The sequence below is a fragment of the Durio zibethinus genome, chromosome 5 (assembly GCF_047325235.1).
Source record: "Durio zibethinus cultivar Kanyao isolate XHJ-2024 chromosome 5, ASM4732523v1, whole genome shotgun sequence".
Taxonomy (NCBI): Eukaryota; Viridiplantae; Streptophyta; class Magnoliopsida; order Malvales; family Malvaceae; genus Durio; species Durio zibethinus.
Genome location: NC_143166.1, coordinates 3,916,997 through 3,938,339, shown reverse-complemented (window position 1 = coordinate 3,938,339; position 21,343 = coordinate 3,916,997). Strand labels below are relative to the sequence as shown.

The 21,343-nt window shown below is 33.5% G+C and overlaps 3 protein-coding genes across 4 annotated transcripts; 2 read left to right on the top strand and 1 right to left on the bottom strand.

Annotated features, from left to right (window-relative positions):
• Nucleotides 1–1,472: 1,472 nt before the first annotated feature.
• LOC111282469 (heavy metal-associated isoprenylated plant protein 37-like) lies at nucleotides 1,473–4,324 on the top strand. Its single transcript, XM_022870560.2, has 3 exons — nucleotides 1,473–2,083; nucleotides 2,233–2,308; nucleotides 3,003–4,324. Exons 1-3 carry the CDS (start codon nucleotides 2,045–2,047, stop codon nucleotides 4,031–4,033), a joined length of 1,146 nt encoding a protein of 381 aa, XP_022726295.2. The 5' UTR covers nucleotides 1,473–2,044; the 3' UTR covers nucleotides 4,034–4,324.
• Nucleotides 4,325–5,043: 719 nt separating this feature from the next.
• Nucleotides 5,044–13,724, bottom strand: LOC111282205 (actin-interacting protein 1-2-like). 2 transcript variants are annotated; one of them, XM_022870202.2, is made up of 7 exons: nucleotides 13,261–13,724; nucleotides 12,886–13,047; nucleotides 11,192–11,378; nucleotides 9,371–9,793; nucleotides 7,556–7,963; nucleotides 6,399–6,688; nucleotides 5,044–5,756 (listed from the first exon to the last, which is right to left on the bottom strand). In XM_022870202.2, exons 1-6 carry the CDS (start codon nucleotides 13,650–13,652, stop codon nucleotides 6,431–6,433), a joined length of 1,830 nt encoding a protein of 609 aa, XP_022725937.2. In that variant the 5' UTR covers nucleotides 13,653–13,724; the 3' UTR covers nucleotides 5,044–5,756; nucleotides 6,399–6,430. The 2 variants fall into 2 exon arrangements, with proteins under 2 accessions (XP_022725937.2, XP_089616784.1); XM_089760658.1 differs by lacking the exon at nucleotides 5,044–5,756 and adding an exon at nucleotides 5,778–6,021.
• A 2,884-nt stretch (nucleotides 13,725–16,608) lies between these two features.
• LOC111282273 (multicopper oxidase LPR1-like) lies at nucleotides 16,609–20,834 on the top strand. Its single transcript, XM_022870281.2, has 4 exons — nucleotides 16,609–17,403; nucleotides 18,671–20,128; nucleotides 20,247–20,314; nucleotides 20,427–20,834. The coding sequence occupies exons 1-3, from the start codon at nucleotides 17,173–17,175 to the stop codon at nucleotides 20,298–20,300; spliced, it is 1,743 nt and encodes a 580-aa protein (XP_022726016.2). The 5' UTR covers nucleotides 16,609–17,172; the 3' UTR covers nucleotides 20,301–20,314; nucleotides 20,427–20,834.
• The last annotated feature ends 509 nt before the right edge of the window (nucleotides 20,835–21,343 follow it).

Below are 21,343 nucleotides of genomic sequence, written 5' to 3'. Positions count from 1 at the left end.
GTGACAATGTTTGAAATGAGACACTTTTCTTCCCAAATAATTTCAAGGCCAAATCAAGTCAACTCAAGACACCATACTCTTCCTCTTGGTCTTCCATGTTGCCAGCATCCAATTCATTGCTCCACCAACCCACTCAAAATTGCCAGTAACAAGGCTTCACCCGAGAATACCCGACCATGCTAAGAGGGTCCAAGATGCCTATACAATGGCCTGCTCCAAGGCCCATGCTTACCCACACACTTGTTCAGGGATCATCATCCCATAAATTAAATCTCGTCCGCTATTTTGTGTTGGGATAGTTATGGTAGGACCAAGGCACGCCTTGCCCTGACCATGACACTGCTGCTGCTGCTGCTGCCATGGTTGTATGCTTGGTTTGGTTTGTTTTGGTTTGTTTTGGTTGTTCAATGCACGAAAAGGTTAGAATACGCGGACATATGATTGGGAATTGTGAACCACAAAAGGTTAAAAAGTCGAACCCTTTTGTTTTTTCTTTTGGTTTATTTTTCAACGTTTCAGCCCCATTTTAGCCGTCTCAGACTCAATTATACTACACTACAGTCCAAAGTGCGTACCTTTTTCTGTCTGCAAATTGATGGGATGGCCTTTCTGATTGCTCTTATTTCAGTCGCTTTTCCCATTTATAGCATTTTTTCTTCAAACAATATTTCTTTCTGCTACGCTAATGTTAATTTATAATAATATGATATAGTTTCATAAGAAATGTTCAAAATTTAATATTCATTAGGGTTATTAAATTTTAGATGAAATTCTTTTTTTTAAAAAATAATTAAATAAAATTAAAAATTATTGAAGTTCAATGAGTGGGTCAAAAAGTTAGTGAATAATTAATTAGAAATAGTTAATATAAAAATTTGACAAATAATTAAGAAATAAGAAAATATTCTGAATTTTTTTAATAAAAATGCTTATATATTTGTAAAAAGTTTTATTACTTCAAATTATTTAAAATTTTGTACATTCTACCTATTAAAATCTAATTTGAAATTAATATTATAAATAATTCTTAAATTATAATAAAATATTTAATAAATATTTAAATTATAAATTTATTAATTAATATATTATTTTAAAAAAAATTACAGAAAATTTTGGATTAGGAAAATGATAAAGGTTAAAGAGAAGGTACCATAATATTTGCAAGAAGACCAGACTAGAGAATGATGCCATTAGTGGATTTGTTCGGAGTTGGAATATAGGGAGCGGACAATTCCCAAGTCCCGACGGAGTTAGATAAGGCCGTTGGTCCCAACTCCCAACATGGCAATCAGCAATGAACTTATATTCTGAGATGTTTGAGTCATGGCTGGTTCCATTCAAAATATATACTGCTAAACGAATAGTTTTGAAAATTTGAAACCAAATTCTTTCTTTCAATTCCCAAGAAAAGAAAACAAAAAAACATTGATTAATTGTCAAATTTTTACCTCATTGTCTTCACGAGAAAGAATAAACAAGAGGGTACATGTGACAAACAGGAGAGGGATAGGAGAGGTCAGGTGAGCTTGTCAAGTTGCTGTTCTGCTGTCATTGTTTCTCCTCAGTATTTAACGTTTGTTAAATCACATCATTTCAGAATTCCAATATAGCAGTCTAGATTATCATCACCCCCACCATTTCCTCTCACTTTTTTTCTCGGACCTTGCTCTCCCACGTTTCACTCTCTTTATTTATGATATATTCTTCCTCTGACTTCTTTTTTTTCTTACTCCTGCCTGCCTCCACTTTTTGTGCTGGTAAATTTTCTCCTGTTTGCCTTGGCATTACGGGTTGTTCTTTTTTCTTTTAAAAGGAAGAAGCTTTCAAGCTTAAAAATCCATGTGCTTTTTCTTTTAGTCTCTTTTTGAGTTGAACTGAAGAAGAGAAGGAAGCCAACAAGCAAGCGAAAGAAGCAAAGATTCTCTACTTGTAGAACTAGAAACTCACATGCAATCCTGTTTAACTCCTCCCTAGTATCAGGTGTCGTCTTTTTTTTTTTTTTCTCACAGAGAGCAAGTCTTTCATTCGAAACAGAGGTGAAGAAATGACTAAAGAAGAAGACTTTAAGCTACTCAAGATTCGGGTCTTTCTCTTTTACCCACCTTCTTTTTGTCCTTTTTTTAATGATAATTTTTTTATATATATGTACAAGAAATGTGGACAGTGATGGTCTTTTCTTATAAAGAATCTTTCTTTCTTCTTCTTGTTGTTTTCTTTTTCTTTTTAATCCAGACTTGTGATCTCAAAGTGAACATACACTGTGATGGATGTAAGCAGAAAGTGAAGAAACTCCTTCAGAGAATTGAAGGTTATCACTTTTGTCATCAGCTTTCTCATATGATTGCTTCTCTTCTTTTTGCTCACTGATTGTGGATTGCTCTCTTTCCTCTCTTCTCTCTTGTTTGTGAATATGTTTTTCTTAGTAGTAGTTTTTTTCTTGCTTGGTTTGCGGAGGAAATTAGGAAAAGAGTCATTACTCATTAGTGCTCTGCTGCTCGTAGTTCAAAAGAGTGATCTCAAGAATACAGAATTCTGACCACTTAGCAAAGTAAAATAATTGTCTGTCTTGTTCGGAGTGAGTCTTATTCCTTTTTCTTGCAAACTCTTGTGGCTGTTTTCTTTTGCATAACAAAACTATTTCCCTAAATTTAGACAATAAGGGAACTCTCTGAGTCCGCTTGATAGACTGAAAGAAGTAAGAACAATGATTTGCTTTCTATGTGCTTTGGATAAGAGAAGTAAGTTGTGAAAATTTGTAAGTTCTCAATCAGTATGGGATGTAATGACCTAAGATCTGGACTGACCAATTCATCTTTATTTCAGGAATGATTACTCGATGAAATTTCTTTGAGTTAGAGGTTACTAGGATAGATACTTGTAATGTTCCGGATGTCTGGGACACATTGCTAGGAAAATTTCCAACTCATTGGTCCTATTAATTGGTGTCATGTGCATGTCTAATCTGTTTGTGTAATTTTACGTTGTTTTCTTATTTGTTCCAGGTGTTTACCAAGTAAGCATAGATGCAGAGCAGCAGAAAGTCACAGTCTCAGGAAGTGTAGATTCTGCAACATTGATCAAGAAACTGGTCAGAGCTGGTAAACATGCTGAAGTTTGGTCCCAGAAGTCCAACCAAAACCAAAAGAACAACTGCATCAAAGATGATAAGAACAACAACAAAGGCCAAAAACAAGGCTTGGTCAAAGGACTTGAAGCCTTCAAGAACCAGCAGAAATTTCCTGCTTTCATTTCTGTGGAAGATGATGATTGTATGGATGATTATGACCAAGAGGATGAGCTGCAATTTCTCAAACCAAGTCAATTGGGTCGGTTGGGTCAGCTTGGTTTGCTTAAGCAACAAGGTCTTGATGAAAATAATGCCAGGAAAGGTGTTGGAAACATTACTGCAGCTTCCGGCAATAATAATAAAATGAACAACAATCTTATAAATGGGAATACTGCAAAGAAAGGAAACCACAATCCAGGTGTGCTTGACCAAAATACCTTGGCTGCTCTGAAGATGAATAATGCTCAATTGGGTGGTTTAAACATCAATGCAGCAGCAGAGGGCAAGAGGGGAAATGACATCAATTCCATGATGGGTCTTTCAGGTTTTCATGGAATTGCTGCTAATGTTTCCAATGCTGCAGCTTTAGGAGGCAATCCTAATGCTGTTGGAGGATTTCAAGTTCAATCCAACAATGGATTGCAGGGCTCTTCTGATGTAAGTTTTCCAACTGCGGGATATGCTACTGGTCAATATCCATCATCTATGCTCATGAACATGAATGGCTACAACCATCCATCATCAATGATGAACATGATGAACCTGCAGAACAGGCATGCAATGCAGCAACAACCCCTGATGATGTATAATAGATCCCCGTTGATTCCTCCTACCACTGGATATTACTATAATTATAATCCTCCTCCATACTCATTCCCTGAAGCCGCCAATTACAATGCTGAACATTCTGCAGCAACCCATATGCTCGGTGATGACAACACAAGCAGCAGCTGTTCAATAATGTAATGAGAGGAAAGGGAAAATATGTATAGAGAGAGAATGAATGGAGTTTGTTTGACATGAAATTCTCTCTTCTAAGTGGAGCTAGTGGGTTTTGACAGTATTCTACTCTGTGGTGTAGAGGGTAGCAAAGATGCTGGAATGAGATGTCTGAGTGAATCTTTTGTCTAGTGTTGTATTTGTGTAGTTGTTAAGATGATGTCCTCTTGTTTTTTTTCCTCTGATCTGGACTGGAATGATAATGGGATCCACAAAAATACTAAACAAAGGAGTGATTAATCTATGGCTGTTAACTAATTATGCGACTGTTAACTAATTATGCGAGTGTAAGTGTATGGTTTTTGAGGACCGGTAAAAATTTAGATGAAGTTAGTAGGAGAAGTCTGTTAAAACATTGATAAAGTTTAATATATGGGAAAATTTTAATGGAAAGATTAATAATATCAAAAATAAAAAATATGGTTTATAATTTAAATTTTATAAATATTTATTTAATGATAAAAATTAAAATTATTAAAATTTTGGTAAAAATAATTATTTAAAAAATTATTTAAATTTAATACTTTTAATTTAATTATTTTTAATTAAAATTTTCATAAAATTCACTTTAAAATATCTTCTAACAGTCTTCTCCGTTAATATTGGCTTTTATTTTATTCCAATAACAGATAAGATGGCACTGGCTACTGCAACTTGAGAGTGTAGGAAATAATGATATTGTTATGCGCCAGAGGGTAGGAACAGCAGGGTTGACAATGTGTCAAGTTTGTGCTGAAAAGTGTGTGCATATAACGTTAGGTAGATGTGCAGGTGCCGGTCACGTGCATTACCATTGGTATTGTGATGCGGCCTGTCGCTTACGGGCTAAGGCCAACAGGACAGGACCACCGACCACCCAACCCACCATCAGTATCTTGTGACAGTGTTCCTCCCACTGCATAAGCAAAGCGTTGCCAATGCAAGCAAAGATACTGGAAATTGTTTTTTATGTGATGATGGTCTTTCCCTTTAAAAAATTGGGTTGCGGGACGACACTTTGAATCCCTTGGTTCAGTTGTGTTTGATTTGCCTTTCATTGTTTGAGATTTAGAAGAAACAGATCAGTGCACTGAAACAGGAATTTCTGCAGTTTTAACCACAAAGAATCTCCATCCTAAACCGATGAATATGATACTCTGAGAACAATTACTAAAATATATAAGTGAAGTAAGATTCATTAACATTGGTTTCGCTTGCTTGATATTTTATTTAGATTTTGTTTTTTGATTTGTAAAAAAAAAAAAATGAATAAAAAGTAAACAGAAAAAAAAAAAAAAACAAAACAAAAGGTAAATAACAAGCTTAGCTTATTTCAATTTGTGCAAATAACTCATTATTTTTATAACCTTATACTAAATATAAAGAGAATTAAGAACTGTCATGAACAGTAACCAAATTCCATGTGGAAGAAACCAAAATGAAATAAAATATTTTGAATGATTTTTTTTTCCCTTTTAAGAAAGAATAGAAAATGAGCATCACCTCTATTTTGAAATGCTGCCTGCTTTATTTCATAATATAACTTTTCCGTCCTGTTTTGCCCCAATAGTCCACTCTCCCCGGATAAATGCAGTCACAACCAGCCTTTCTATCTCGGGCTTGAGTAGATAAAATATCACCAGATTGACAATCACACCAAAGATAAGCAAGTTTCTTCTCCCAAGTAAATTGATGATCACAAGGATGAAAGCTGCAAAAAGAGTTTTTAACAAAATTTCAATCTCACAAGCAAATGGTCCCAAACAATCTAAGCAAACTACATACTAATAAGAACTGCTATTTCTGTCTCAAGGATGCTCCCTCTTACATGTTGAAACCGTGTGAGCAGAAATATATGGTAACATGTTTCAAAAAATCCTTCAGGAAGATGCTTACTTGCATGCTTTGCTCTCATTTTATTCTTTGGCAAAATATTTTTGAAAAAGGAAATTGTACTCTGAAACATGTTTATGGACCTGTCACATGGTAACAACTGCAGTAGATGACATACTCTGCTTTATCCAGGCAAATAAGTTGGCAATTCGTAGATTGAGGACAACAAGGTTAAAAAGGTTGATATTGTAGTCCATAGCAGTATGAATTGAGTATTAGATTTTGTCTTATACCTGGACTGGAAAATGAAAGATTTCATGCCTTTTTATAAAACTAGTTTGGATTTTTCATGTAATATGTGCAAAATGCAACTAACTAAACTAATTCTAATACATGAGAACTGCATCATTTACATGAAACATGCAAGCTTTTTCTTGTTACCGTAATTCATTCAGGTTGACCAATATCTCAAAGTAAGAAAGTAAATGAAAGTGCATTCAGCAAACTTTAAAGATCTAACCTGCATTATATGTTTCTGATGCAGTACTTGTATTATTGCTGCTCTATCCTCCAAACGCGGATGCAGGCATCCTCCCCTGAACTAACCACACTGCAGTCATCAGTAAAAACCAAGCCATAAACTCCACCAGGATGAGCGTTCTTTATAGTTATGCGGCTCGAAGGAGGTTTGCCAACTTCATATACAATTACACAAGTGTCTAGTGATCCTGTAGCCACCATAGTGCTATTAGGAGACCAAGCAAGGCAATTGATACGAGCTGTGTGGTACAACATGTTATTCAGCTTCACCTGCAGGACAAATAGCAAAACGATATTTTAGTTCAAAGAAAAAGATGGTTAACACATCCAGTCAGTTGCTAAAAGCACTTTAAGATATCCTGTTGTTCACAATAATCCAAACTTTTTTTGGACTATTCTTGGCGATACATTATTTCTATCTGTTTCTTGATTAAAGAACAAGCCGTAACAAAGGTAATAAACTAGAAGAGTACCTTTAGAAATGTGCATAATGATGTTCAAGATATCATAAAGAAATAAAAACAAGTTCTCTAGTTTTATAATTTCATATTATAGGTACTAAAAAAAATGAAACTTTTTGGTTCATAGCCTTGCATGCCATGGAATTGGAGTTAATAAAACAGGTTTTCTACGTAGCAGTTGATGCCAATCAAACATAAACAACCAGATAACTGAGGAAATTATTAGACAAACTCCAAAACCACCATTATGATTCTGCAATCAGTCCTAAAAGAGTCACGGCAGACCCAGGACTCTAGTCATGCACAACAGGCTTCAGAGCTATATAGCAAATGTTACTGAGAAACTTGAGGATAACCCCCCCAAAAATAGAAAATGGCGGATTCTCCAGGATCTAATATCCATGAATGAATGAGACTGATGGATCTGCATCCCACAATAATCTATTTTTGTAGCATCCACTCGTTTAGGAGGAAGCTATCTCTCTCATTTGAATTTGTATTTCCCAATTTACATTTTATATTTAGCAAATGTTAAGCAATTAGAGTGTGCAATAGGGAATGAACATAACAGTTGTTACCACCAGGCCTTCATCTCAAAAATGGGATGAATCAACTTAGAATTCAAGTTTTATAGTAAGGCTGGGACATATTATAACTATTTTGAAGTTCAAGCTACCTCTTTGGAGACACGATCCCAAACAACTGCTTCACGATTGAGATCGGCTGAAGCAAACATGGAAACATCTGGCGAATAACGTATCACGCTAATTGCACCTCTATGCTTCTCAAGGGTTGCTTCTTCTGTAAGAAAATCACCTGAGACAGAATATATATGCAGCTTACCATCCTGCCCCCCCACAATAATCTCACTTCCATCAGGTGCAATAACAGAAGCTGTCACTGTAAATCCAAGGTTGATGTTTGATCGTACTTGAAGACCCTTAAGCAATACAACTCCACATTCAGTTGAAACTAAAGCCAGGTTAGGGGATTTAATGGCATGGCTCAAGTCTTTTGGCTGGCTGCCAACATCTACATGTTCTGCAACCCCACATTCATCCTCTTGCAGAGGGACTCTCCATACCTGAAATTAACTGAGGCATTATCAACAGTAAAGAAAACTAGTTTTCAAGCTACAAAGGATGCAGAGTATTGATGGTTAATATAAATCCAAGAAAGCACTTGTCTAGATAGAGATGAAATCAAAGTTGATTAATGCTATAAGATTACCCATGACCCATGTATAGATATCCCAGTATAAGTAATATTTCTAGAGCCAGATTCAGTTTTAATTAGCTACACAATGAGATCTAGCTGTCCAATGATTATAATTTCCATTAAAACTTTTCATGGTCTGTTTACTAAGTGCCTATGTGGTGCTAACAAAGGCGAACTTCTTTCTCTTTTCTCCACAGTTTCTATTTTCTTCCCCCCACGTGTTTGCATTTTTATAGGGAAAGACATGCAGACATAACATGTTTCCTGTATAATTTTTACTTGGTTAATAAATATAACTAGAAAATTCAACCATGCATCCAGGCAAGCCTAAGTGGATAAACCAAGACTGAAACCCAGCACTTGCTTTTCTCAACCTTTTTGCATCTTTCATGCATGTTAACCTCTTAAACTGGATAATCTGGCCAACTTATTAGCTGAATAGACTCATTAAATCTTGGTGCTCTATCACACATCTTGATGAATGTTTAAGTTACAGGAACATCAAGATTATAACCATTGATGCTGAACAAACATCTCAAAATTCTACATATATGCTACAGAAGATAAGCATTGCAATTTCTTTAAGGATAGGGGCATTGAATTGCTAAGAAAAACAGAATAATTTTCATTACCATCAAACACAATCAACATATCAATAAAGTTCAAAGTTATAGTTGAAACACAACATGTAATAACGTATAAATCCACAAATGCTTCAGAAAACATTATAGTGCTAGCCCTAAAAACTACTTTCAAGAATCAGCCCAAAGATTTATCCATTAATTTATTTAATTAAAATATCTGGATTACAAGTTTAGGTTGCAAGAAAATTATCTCTCTTTGCTGCAACACGCTGTTAAAATAAAGTTCCTATAATGTTTGAGTTATACCATTCCAGTCACTCATTTGAAATGCATCCATCGTTCAAGTGAGGTGAAATATATATAACCACACCTTGTATAGATTTCAAAATATGAACTAAACTAAATTTTATATGCTTCCATAGTACCATCTCTTTCCCCTGCAAAATCTTAAATAACAAAAATCGACAACAAATGCAAATATATTTATATTAAACAGGTAAAATAAAATTTATGACAGCAAAAGCTATTTGGGAAGTCCTTACTCCATAACTTAATTTTATTTGAAGAATAAAGTTTTTGTTTTGACATTTTCCTCTGTTTATGGGTGGATGACGTTCAAAAACAGAGATTATTAATGCATACTTTGTTAACAATAATAAAATGCAATGCATTTTTTGGTATAAGTTTACCTTGTTGTCATATCCAGATGTAATTATCTCGTCTTTTACTGCAGCCAAACATTTAATTTGAGAGCAATCTTTCCTCTTTAATTTACCACTGTATCCAATCCCTTGAATCCATCTAAGGATGGATCCATCAAAGCTGCTGGACAGAATCATCTTTCGGTTGCTCTCGATTACAGTTAATGTAGATATGTTCTTCATATGTCCAGACAAAGATAATGGGGGTTTAGCAGGATCACTTGCAGAGAATAAGTTCATTGTGCCACAAAGGGAAACTGTAATGAGATGATCATTCTGCCACAGACATCCAACAAGCATGTCCTCCACTCCGCCAGATCCAGGGCATTCCAATGTTTTCTTCACTTTTCCAGTACCATCCTCAAATATCTCCCATATCTTTGCAGTCTTGTCAGCAGAGACAGTTAGTACCTGATTATTTATCAATCAAATAATAGACAGATAAGTGAGAAACATAGAACTGCAATTAAGAGATTGGATGTGGTAAAGTGAAGAAACAAAGAACTAGAAAAATTTTCTTATTCATGCAAACATACTCATTCAGATAAATTTGTCACTTGTGATGAAAACTCCAGTCAACCTTTCCTAATGAGTGAGAAACTCTTGAGTATAGATCTTTCTTGCCCTTAGTGCTAAACTTAAGAAATGGAACAGGTGAATGCAAGACTGTAACTAACAACTTCGTTGGCTGAGCAAGTTAAACTTAATTGAGGACTTGTCGTTCCCCCCTTTTCCCTTCTTATTTCAAGCTAAATCAATCACGCAATGCTGGGTTTCTTTCCCCTTCTTTTTCGTTAAACTAAGTAACAAAAAGTACATAAAATTTGCCAAACTGGAAACACAATCCTAGTCAATGGAAATATAAGAGAGAACTAGAGTAGAAAATTGAGAGGAACCACTTTGTGATGCCTAACATTTTATACGTCCGGAGAAGAAAAAAGAGAAAGAAAATCAAGAGGAAAAACATCCTAATTCCTAATACCTTATAAATCTGGGGAAAAAAAAAAGGGGGAGAAAAGTGCTGTAAAACAACTTTTTCTGACTTACAGCAGAAAATTAAGGTTCCATTTTATTTATGTTTTTGCTACTTGTTTTTTGCTATATGCTTTTTGAAGAATTGCTACAAAGCAAAAGAAAAAGCAAAAATTAAAAAACAATATTATAATTGATTTAAAATGGCCAAGTAATTAAAATTTAATACTAATTGTAACATAATTAGGTTATGTAAAAGTAGAATCTTTAATTTTGTTATCTAAAGCATTACATATTTTGTTTATAATCTTCAAAAATATTATTTACTTTGTTTTTGCTACAAGAAGCAAAAATCAAATAGGAAAAGCGCCGATAAAATGGAGCCTAAAGAATCCAAAGCTTTAATCTCATTCGCATAATGCTCTATTGTCTACTGAACCTTATGATTCCTCCAAGCCCGAAAGCTCTTGAGCACGTAAGGTGGCGCAACCCTCCAAAAAATGTTTTCTTCCACTATCCCCAGTTTGTCAACATCTCTAGCCTAAATTCACAAAGTGATCAAAACACACATTTAAAAGGATTAGGCATTCTCAATAAGAATGCATGTAAATATACCCAGAAATGGCAATGGCTAAGACATGCACATATAAATAATGAAACCAAACCAATTTGATGACAAACAAATTCAAAAGCTCTTAACCTGCAATTGAGCTGTAAAAGAAGTTCAACAAAAGAGAGAGTAATGATCAGAAGCACAGTTGCATTTAGTACTGCTCTTTTAATGAAGCAATGGACTTAATTAAAGCAACTAAATTAAATATTCAGGTAGGTCCTTACATGTTTACTATCAGCACTCCAGCTAACAGCATAAATGCTACCTGTATGACCATCTTCACAGGATAACTCTCCAATTTTTTCACCAGTCTTTGCATCATATATTATACCCTTCTTATCTGAGCTTACACTGATTAGTTTGCTTCCATCTGGGGAAAATCTAATGCAGTTGACGAAATTTGAATGGTCCCTGCAGATCATAAAACAAATCCTTGAATAACCCTAAAACTAATAGATCTTACGAACCAGTAGAAGAGTATTTTCAAAATGAAGCGATAAATAATTGTATGAAGTATTATGGATTTATCTGATTATTGCATTTGCAGCTACGAAAAAAGGTTCTTTATTTGCATCATAAATCGACTTGTATTATTGATTTGCTTATCAAAAATTTTAATTTTAGATTTTGAGTCACCTTGGCCATAGTTTTTGTGAGCACATACTTATTTTGAGAAACTAATATTGAAAAGAAACAGAAAAACAACAAATCCTCTCCAGTCTATCCGCATGTGTAAAGGGGATTCAGCTGTATTGTGGATGAATTAGCAGATGTCAACAACAAAATTTTAAAAAACCGTGTAAGTATATGTCTTCTTTGGTGTGTAGACTTATTATTCACAAGATTCTATACCAAAACAATCCCTGATAAATTATTACACCCACCCGTGTGCCAAGAATATGTGATTTAGTGGAGGATAGCTAAGAAAGAGGACAAAAATACAATAGAGAACATGGAAAAAAAGCTATAAAACAGAATTTACCGAGCTTGTTGAGGATTTGACCTTGAATAGAATACAACGACCATACACAGCGGGGAAAAGGCTCCATATGGTTTTTCTTTCTTGGTAATTGATATTCCTTATTAGGTTTTTGGTTGCTTAAAAAAAATTCCAAAGACGAAATTCTGTCTGTCCAAAAAAGGGCAAAACTTAAAATAAGCAAAATGAAACTTAAAATTTTTCATTTTAAAACCAAAAACTATATTTTGCTTCCAAGTGAACTTTCTGCATTCTGCTCCTGAAAACAAAAAAGGAAATAGCAAAAGTGACAAAAAAATGTCTAAGATTAACATTCTATGATGATATGAGCAGGGATGAATGGCAACAGAGTGCTGAAGGGTAATACGAAGAACAACAGCTGCTGCAGGAAGCTGAGAATTGAGCAGGAAACAACAGAAATGGAGAAAGCAATGGAGGGAGCAGAATCGAGAGTGAAGTCAGCAGCTGAATTGGCGGCTGGTGGTGGCAATGCAGACAAGGAGAATAGTGTAAGGTTGAAGCTGATGTGGCAGCCAGTTAGTAGCTCATTTTCATGCAATTTTGTGAAAAAGCTGTCATAGAATCTGTTAGGCGTTTATGAAATTCTGTTACAATCATGATGAGAGAATTATGGCAAGTTAATGCTATATAAGCATTGTTCTGTAACTTCCCAGAATATGAATGAAAATTATCAACTCTTTTCCTGCTCTCTATTCTTCTTTCTTTCTCTGGTCTAATCTTAATTTCTTTCATTTCTTATTCTCTGGTTTGATCATTCATTCATTCTGTTACACATTCTTAACAATTTTTTTTTTAACAAAATCACTGTAAAGCAAGAACAGGCGATCAATGGAATATTTTCCTCACTAAATCAAGGCATTCTTACTTGAGCAATTTACTTAATGAATAATAAAAGCAATTGAGAACAGTCTTACCTACCTGTGAGATAACTTGAACTTAAAGGGTGGACCTTCATAAAAATTCACCAGGAAATCCTCTCCACAAGTTGCAATTCGAAACGGCCTCGTCGGTTTAAAATGACAGCTCAGAACCCTCTTCGAGTGCCCATCAAATTCCCCCACCGTTGAACCCGAATCCCACCTTCAAATTCACAATAAAAAAACCATAATCAAATCGGACTATTTTATATTCTCCTTTGAGTTAACCTTAATTTTATTCGAACAATAATAATAATATTCTCTTCTTAGTAAAATGGCAGTGGAATTTTATATTGGAGCTCTCTTCCCCTGATTATGAAACATAAATTGTACCAAAAAGAGAGAGAAAGAAAAAAGGAAGATAAGGAACACTGACATAAAAGCGCGAACAAAGGACTGTCCTTTGCCATCGCCAGAGGCAACGATCCTTAACCCGTCTGGGGACCACTGAAGATCATCGATCCGACCCGAAAGGACCTTGAACTCATTCTTCAAAACGAAGTCGTTATGAGTCCCCCAGATTCGAACGGTTCCAGAGACGTCAGCAGAGGCGATCCACTCTCCGTTTGGGGAGTAACGAGCGACAGTGACGGGGTAGCTGTGGTCGTCATAAACGGCAACGTCGAGAGGGCGGTCAAGGTTTCGAATGAAGACCGACCTTCCATTGCAATAAAGAATGGAGTTGGATTTGGAATCGCCGGAGATTAGAATCCCACGGCCTCGTTCTGTAGAAGGGGCGCATGCATAGGTTTCTATCAGATTGGCCATTTCGTTTTTTGTTTTTGCCAAGAGAGAGTCTTTTGATGGTTTTTAGTTGACAGGAAAAGTGCGGGAATTGAGGAGGAAGCGTTTGAACGAGTTGATCGCTGGGTTAAGAAGGGCCATTGAGAAAAAGTGATCCATGGCTCGATTTTTCATTCAGGTCTCTGAGAATGGACCACTTTGGGCCAGGCCTGGCCCAAATAAGTTTCTTCTTTTCAAATAATATGAAATTATTGCACCATTATTGATCAAAAATAACATTTTTATGCCGACAGAAAGATAATAAATTTAATCTAATAATTAAATTATATAGCAACATGTATTATTTTATAGTTTAACAATTAAATTAAACCATTTTCCTTCATTTTTTTTCTTACCAAGGAAGCTATCCTTTATACTGTAGGTGGCTATTAATGTAAAAAAAAAAAAAAGAAAAAGAAAACCTGACTGGAAATAATAATGTTTGGTTTGATTTGGATTATTTTTTTATTCAATTTGAATCAAAATTATATATTAAATGTATATATTAAATTCAAATCGAATTTCAAATTAAGATATAAAAAAATCGAATCGAATTAAATTATATATTTTTATTGATTTTTATATATTTTTAAATATTTATAAAATAAAATAAATATTTTATATATAAATATATTTAGATACATTAAAAATCTTATTAAAATAATATATAAAAAAATTTAAAATTTAAAATTTAAAATTTAAAATTTAAAAACCAATAAACTAAATCGAATTGATAAAATTCGATTTGAATTTAATCAATTTCAAATGAAGGTAAATTTAATTTAAAAAATTTATAATATTATATATTATCTAAAAAAATTGAACTGAATCCAATCCAATTCAAACTGTTATCATCCCTATAAGGAGGATGTCACACGAAATCTATTATTATTATTACATTGATATTGCATGCTAGATATAATTTAAAATATTTATTAGATAATTAATAAGAATTAGCAACTGTTTTTTATATTCTTTGTGAACAAACAACCTGTTATATAATAACAAAAAATAAAAATAAAAACTAAATGACAAATTTTTTTAATTTTTAATTTATTTTTAACCTCTCAATCTCCCAACCATCAATTTATTTGATAAAATAAGATCTTAGAATCCAAACAATGAATCTCTCAACTCTTCGTGCCATTAATTTGAGCCAAAGCTAGTCAATTTGTGCACAAGTGGTTTACAATTTGGACATCCACAAAAAGGCACTTGATCAAGTTTATATTTTATGAACAAAACAAAACAAAACAAAACAATTTCATTATTACAAATGATGAATTAATAAATGCACAAGTGCTTTAAGCATGGTTGGAAACAACTGTGAAAGATTAAGAAATTAAAAATTGATTTAAAGAGCATACGTTTTTCCAAGTGATTGATTTAGCATCATCTCGTTCATATTGGAGAAGCACTATGAAAAGAAAAAGACAGGAACAGGAATTTTGCTTGATTAAGTTAAGTTATTGAATTAATATCCATAAATTAAATTTGTAATTAATGTGATAAATGAGGTGGGGCAAATAACGCGACCAAAGTGATCGAAGAAGTCAATGTAATAATACGTAGTGGGAAGACTTTGGTTGTCGTTTTAAAATTTTGCAACCTAAAGACAAATACATCACGCTTCAAAGAGGACATGGATCTACAAAATAATTGACTATGCCCCATCCTCTCCCTCTCTTTTTGTCTTGTCATAAGAATGACGAGAAGTGATCTTTTTTTTCTTCTCACGTAATTCAACCTCTCTGTATCCAAATTTCGAACATCGAAGCTTCCATGCATGTTAGAAGTTGAAACTCTTATCTAATATAATGTTTTTTTTTGCAATATTTTAGTTAAATTTGACTATTTACTTTATATATATATATATATTATATGTATATATGATACATATAAAATATAAAAATTATTATATAATAATATGTAACGACATGTTAAATATAAAATTTTTTTATTTTTATCAATTTTATATATTTTTTTATTAAAATTTAAATATCGTATTATTTTTATTTTTTATATTATATTTATCGTGTAATGTTTAAAACAATTAAATTTAATTTCAACTATAAAAAAGTTTTTTTCCGACCTGTCAGATTTGATTTAATTTTAAGAATGATTAACTTTCTATTTAATAGTTTTTTTTTTATTTCAAAAAAGTTTTTATTTCATTTTTCCTAGGCCACCAAAGCTTTTAAGGAACATATATATCCCTTTGGTTCTTGAAGGAGATGATGAGATCAAATAAATTCAACTTGGTATGCCAGACGATCATCTATAGATTTTTTTATTGGAATAAGATTGAAATTGTTTGGATTCCAATTCAAATCTTATAATATTTCACAAAATTTCTTCGAATTTGTCGGTGATAATTATCTATATTTGACATTATGGGGTGATCAGTGGGCATTTGGTTCAAATTGTTACATTATTAAATCAAAATTGTATGTGTCAACTTGTAAGAGAATATTGAAAAAAAAAAAAAAACTGACTTTTTTTCTATAATTAACTTCTTCAAGTTGTGTTGCACATATATCTCACCTCCATCGTCTAGGTCCTTGTCTAACATAGTAAAAGGCGTGTGTTTGCCAAACTCATTGTACTTTATTGCCTATGACTATAACTTTCTACTGGTATCTAGTACATATAATTTTCTAATAATATTTAAAAAATACAATTGATGTGTTATTTTTTAAAAAATTTATTGAAAACAAAGTATTAAATTAATGTATTTTTTAATTTAATAATTTAATTGTTTTTGCCGATGGAAATTTTGGTGAGAGTGAGATGGAGCTCAACTGTAAGGTGATTTTGAGGTGAGAGAAACATGCAAGAAGAGAGCATGGTCAAGAAACGCCCAAGTTAGGACTCCAAAGCACATTTTAACACTCAAATCAGTTAAATCAAGAAGATAAAAATGAAGGTTAGGAAAGGAAAGGAGAAGATTTTTGGTTCAAGAGAAAGGGTTAGGATTCCTCTATATAATTGTGTTTACGGTGATGTGACTTAGAGAGTTAACGGTTGATGATGTTAGTGAACATATAGTAATTGATAGTTGATGGCCAGAGGAGAGTTGACTTACGTTGAGACGACCCATTGGCCGGATGCATACCTAGGTTACTGTAAGGCGAGTGGCCCTCGCGGGTGAGCAACGTGGATGTCAACCCTATGTGGGTTACTGACGTGCAAGTTGATTCTGTGCAAACTTGGCGAGTACGGGGTCAACATATTGGCTAGGTGATTAGGGTCCAACAAATTGAAATTAATGTCTATAAAACATCCAATAACGTGATTCTATTTTTATTTTATACGTGGTATGGTATATAATAATGAATTTATGTTGGTATTCTAGTTTGGCATATGTAAACCACAAGCCTATATAATTAAGTTAATTAAGCCACAAGTAAACCACCAATTAAGTCATTCCTTTCACAGCTTATCCCTGTCTATCTCTCAGTCAGTGCTCGCTCTTTCTCCCTCGGTCTTCTCTCTTTTGCTCATCATGCAATGTGAGATGGTTTCCATGGGGAGGATTCTACTGTTTCATCTCATATGTTTAGCTCTCTTGGTAGAGCTCAGCCGTTCATGGGCGAATAAGGGGCTTCTCAATTCATCAGTGTTGGAGATGTTCGTTGATGTGCTTCCAGATATGCCTAAAATCCAAGGTTTTGATGTAGTGAATGGTTCTCCCAAGGCTAAGTCACTGACGATCGGCATGTTTGAGAAGAAATGGGTAACTATTTATATCTTATATATCATTCTTTCAATTCCTTTCTTTTTAAGTTCAAATGTTCCTGATTTTCTGCCTTGCTGATTTAAATTTGGACAGGAAACAGTTTATTTTTCTAACACAAATTTTTTTATACGTTAAATTTGAGTTTTAAGAGAATTTTTTCCGATTGGCGTCCTCCGCGTAATTAATTTATTAGAGGGTAGCCCGTGTACCATGAAGCACACGTCGTTTTACCCTGGCATACTTGTGTCGGACGCGTTTTCGACAAGCGCGTCTCTGACGCATCAAGACACGCCTCCAACAAGTATCAGATACATTCGAGACATATAAAAAAATAAAAATATTAGATACGACCATATCTGCAAATCATTATCAATATACGTTCGAATTCGGTTGGATACAGGATGAAAGTTTTTCTTTTGGTTAAATTTAAATTTTTTTAAAATAAAATTAAATAATTATTTAAAATTTTATCATTTTATTAAAATTAGTTAAATTTTTAAATATTTATTTTTATTTAATTAAGCTATTGATTGGATAAAAATTAATGTTGACAGTTAATTAATTTTTGTGTAATAAAAATTCATTTGATGAAAATAAATTATTAAGGGTTTAATTATTTACAATCAAACAACCAAGCTTTGATGATTATTTAATTTTAATTAAAATTTTTTTATATTTATGTCATTTTTTGCATTGTTTTTCGAAATTAAAATCAACAATGAGTAAAACCCAAATCTTAAAAAACTCAGATGCTAAAATTAAAAAATAAAGAAAATGACAAAAGAGAATATAAAAGATAAAAATGATAGAATGGATGATTTAAAGAAAAAAATTTTAAAAAGATTTTAATATATTAATAATTAATTATATATTATTATATAAAATTATTATTATTTTATTATATCGTACTTTTAAAAAATTATCTTAATATTATATCCGAATCCTATTGTATCCATATTATATGTTTGTATCCATATTTCACAGCTATTGTCTTATGACTCAACTTAGCAATTTTTTATTATGATATTTTTTATTAAATATAATATCACACAATTTGAATTCTTTTATCTTTTTTTGTTCTTATTTCATCCTAACATATTTTTCCGTATAAAATTCCACGTCATATTTTTTGGTTAATTTTGGCTTTGTCATATTTTTTAATTATAAAATAATTTTAACATAATTTTCACTAAATATTCTTTAGTTGTTCTAAAATTTAAAATATGATGATAACCGATCTGGCTTGTCCCCTTTTGCGTTGCAGAAATTCCACAGGGACCTGCCTCCCACGCCGGTGTTTGCCTACGGTACCTCCAGTCTCACGGCAACAGTCCCTGGTCCGACTATCGAGGCCCTCCACGGCATTGACACTTACGTCACGTGGCAAAATTACCTCCCTTCAAAGCACATACTGCCATGGGATCCAACTATCCCTACTGCCATTCCTGCCACCAAGAATGGAGTCCCTACTGTAGTGCACCTCCATGGGGGCATCCATGAACCTGCCAGTGATGGAAACGCAAACTCATGGTTCACCGCTGAATTCGAAGAAAAGGGTCCCACTTGGTATAAGAAAACATATCACTACGACAATAATCAACACCCTGGAAATCTGTGGTACCATGATCATGCCCTGGGATTGACCAGAGTCAACCTATTAGCCGGCCTGATTGGGGCCTATGTTGTTCGCCATCCTGAGGTTGAGGGCCCACTTAAACTTCCCTCTGGTGACGAGTTTGATCGACATTTGTTCGTGTTTGATCGTATATTTTATACAGATGGATCCATATATATGAATTCCACAGGAAACAATCCCTTTATACATCCGCAGTGGCGGCCAGAATATTTCGGCAACGTAATCATAGTGAACGGCAAAGCATGGCCAAAAATGATGGTACGACGTCGTAAATATAGATTCCGTGTAATCAATGCCAGCAATGCGAGATTCTTCCGATTCTTCTTCACCAATGGCTTGAAATTCATCCACGTGGGAGCTGACTCAAGTTACCTTGGGGAACCCATAGTGACCAATGAAACTCTGCTGGCTCCATCAGAGATCGCAGACGTGATCGTTGACTTTTCAACGTCAAAAACTGATGAAGCTATTCTGGCCAACGATGCACCCTACCCTTACCCGTCTGGTAACCCAGTCAATGAATCAAATGGCAAAGTCATGAAATTTATCATCAACAAAAATCAGGAGGTTGACACGTGGCAAGTACCCAATAAACTAATACAATATCCTTCCCCGGATTTATCTAGTGTGTCACAAACACGATACATAGCAATGTATGAGTACACAAGCAAAAGCGGTGAGCCCACGCATCTTTACATCAACGGGAAACCGTTCGATGCGCCAGTGACAGAGACCCCTAAAGCCGGGACGTCTGAGATTTGGAATGTGATTAATCTAACGGGGGATAATCATCCATTGCACATTCATCTGGGACTATTTACGGTGTTGGATCAAACTGAGCTAGTGAACGAAGCGGAGTTCAAGGGATGCATGTTGAATAACAACGACGCGATCAAGTGCCAAATAAACAAGTACACAGTTGGCAAGAAGATAGAGGTGGCAGCACATGAGAAGGGGTGGAAGAACGTGTATAAGATGATGCCAGGATATGTGACAAAGATATTGGTTAGGTTTTCTTACATACATTCCAACACTTCATATTCATTTGATCCAACAGCGCAGCCTGGTTACCTGTATCATTGCCATGTACGAATGATCTCTCTTTTTGCCTGCCTATAAAACCCAAATGATCAACATGTTTTGCTTTTGCAGTATTTTTATTTTATGAAATTAAAAGTTTGTTGACAGAATTCAGTACATGCAGATGTTGGATCACGAAGATAATGAGATGATTAGGCCCATCAAGTTGATCAAATGAGAAGCCTAAAGACGGTGATAATCTCAAAAGCTCATAGAAATTTTGAGCTCGTTGTTTCCAGATTGAAAACTCTTGGAATTTCTTTCTTCTCTTATTTTCATTTTAACACTCAGTTCATCTATGCAGGAAGAAGAACTCTATTGACAAGCCATATCGGAAGGAATTGAAACGTACAATTGGTGGGGATCCTGGTTAAAAATAAGAGGCAGCTAGCTTTATGATCTAGAAATGCTGCCAATTTGTGGTTTAAACTCTTTGTATGTTTTTTTTTTTTTTTTATGTGTGTTAATGTGGGCTTGAACTTTATTTGATGAAGTATATGAAAATAGTTTTTATTGAATTAATTTAGCGGATCAAATATTTAATTTTTAATTGATGTGTTAGAAGATAAGTGATTTTTTATTCATTATCTTGAGAAAAATATTATAGGATGTTCTATTTAATTTTTATTCATTATCTTCAGAAGAATTTTGTTATAATCTTTAATATTACATTTAATTAAATAATTACATAATGTTACATTCACGTGATGAAATGATATTTGAACTAAAATTCAATTGGTTTTGGATCTTCCAAATCATTCTTGGAGATTCATATGCATTTTTTTAGAATATATCATCTACAATTATTGTAATACAATTAAGCAATTATAATTCATAAATGTGTAAAATTTATCAAAATTTTATATGAAATTCATATTTATAAATGATGGATTTTTACATAATTTTTTATTGTGACAATTGTAATAAAAAAATAATAACATGTTTCTTCATAAAAAATATGAAGTAAAATAGATAACGATTTTTTGTTTGATTCATCCTTGAAATCGAAAACTTCATTCAAATTTTGTTTTTATTTAATTCATAAGAATCAATTAAAAAAGATATGATACAACAAATTTGACTCGATCATTGATAAAGTGAACAGATACGTAATTTCTTGAAATCCCTCTTTCTTATTCAAAGTCATGATGTAATGTGTATCCTATAAAATAAATCAAAAAATGATTTTTGTTTAACGATAAATCAAATATGACATGGCAT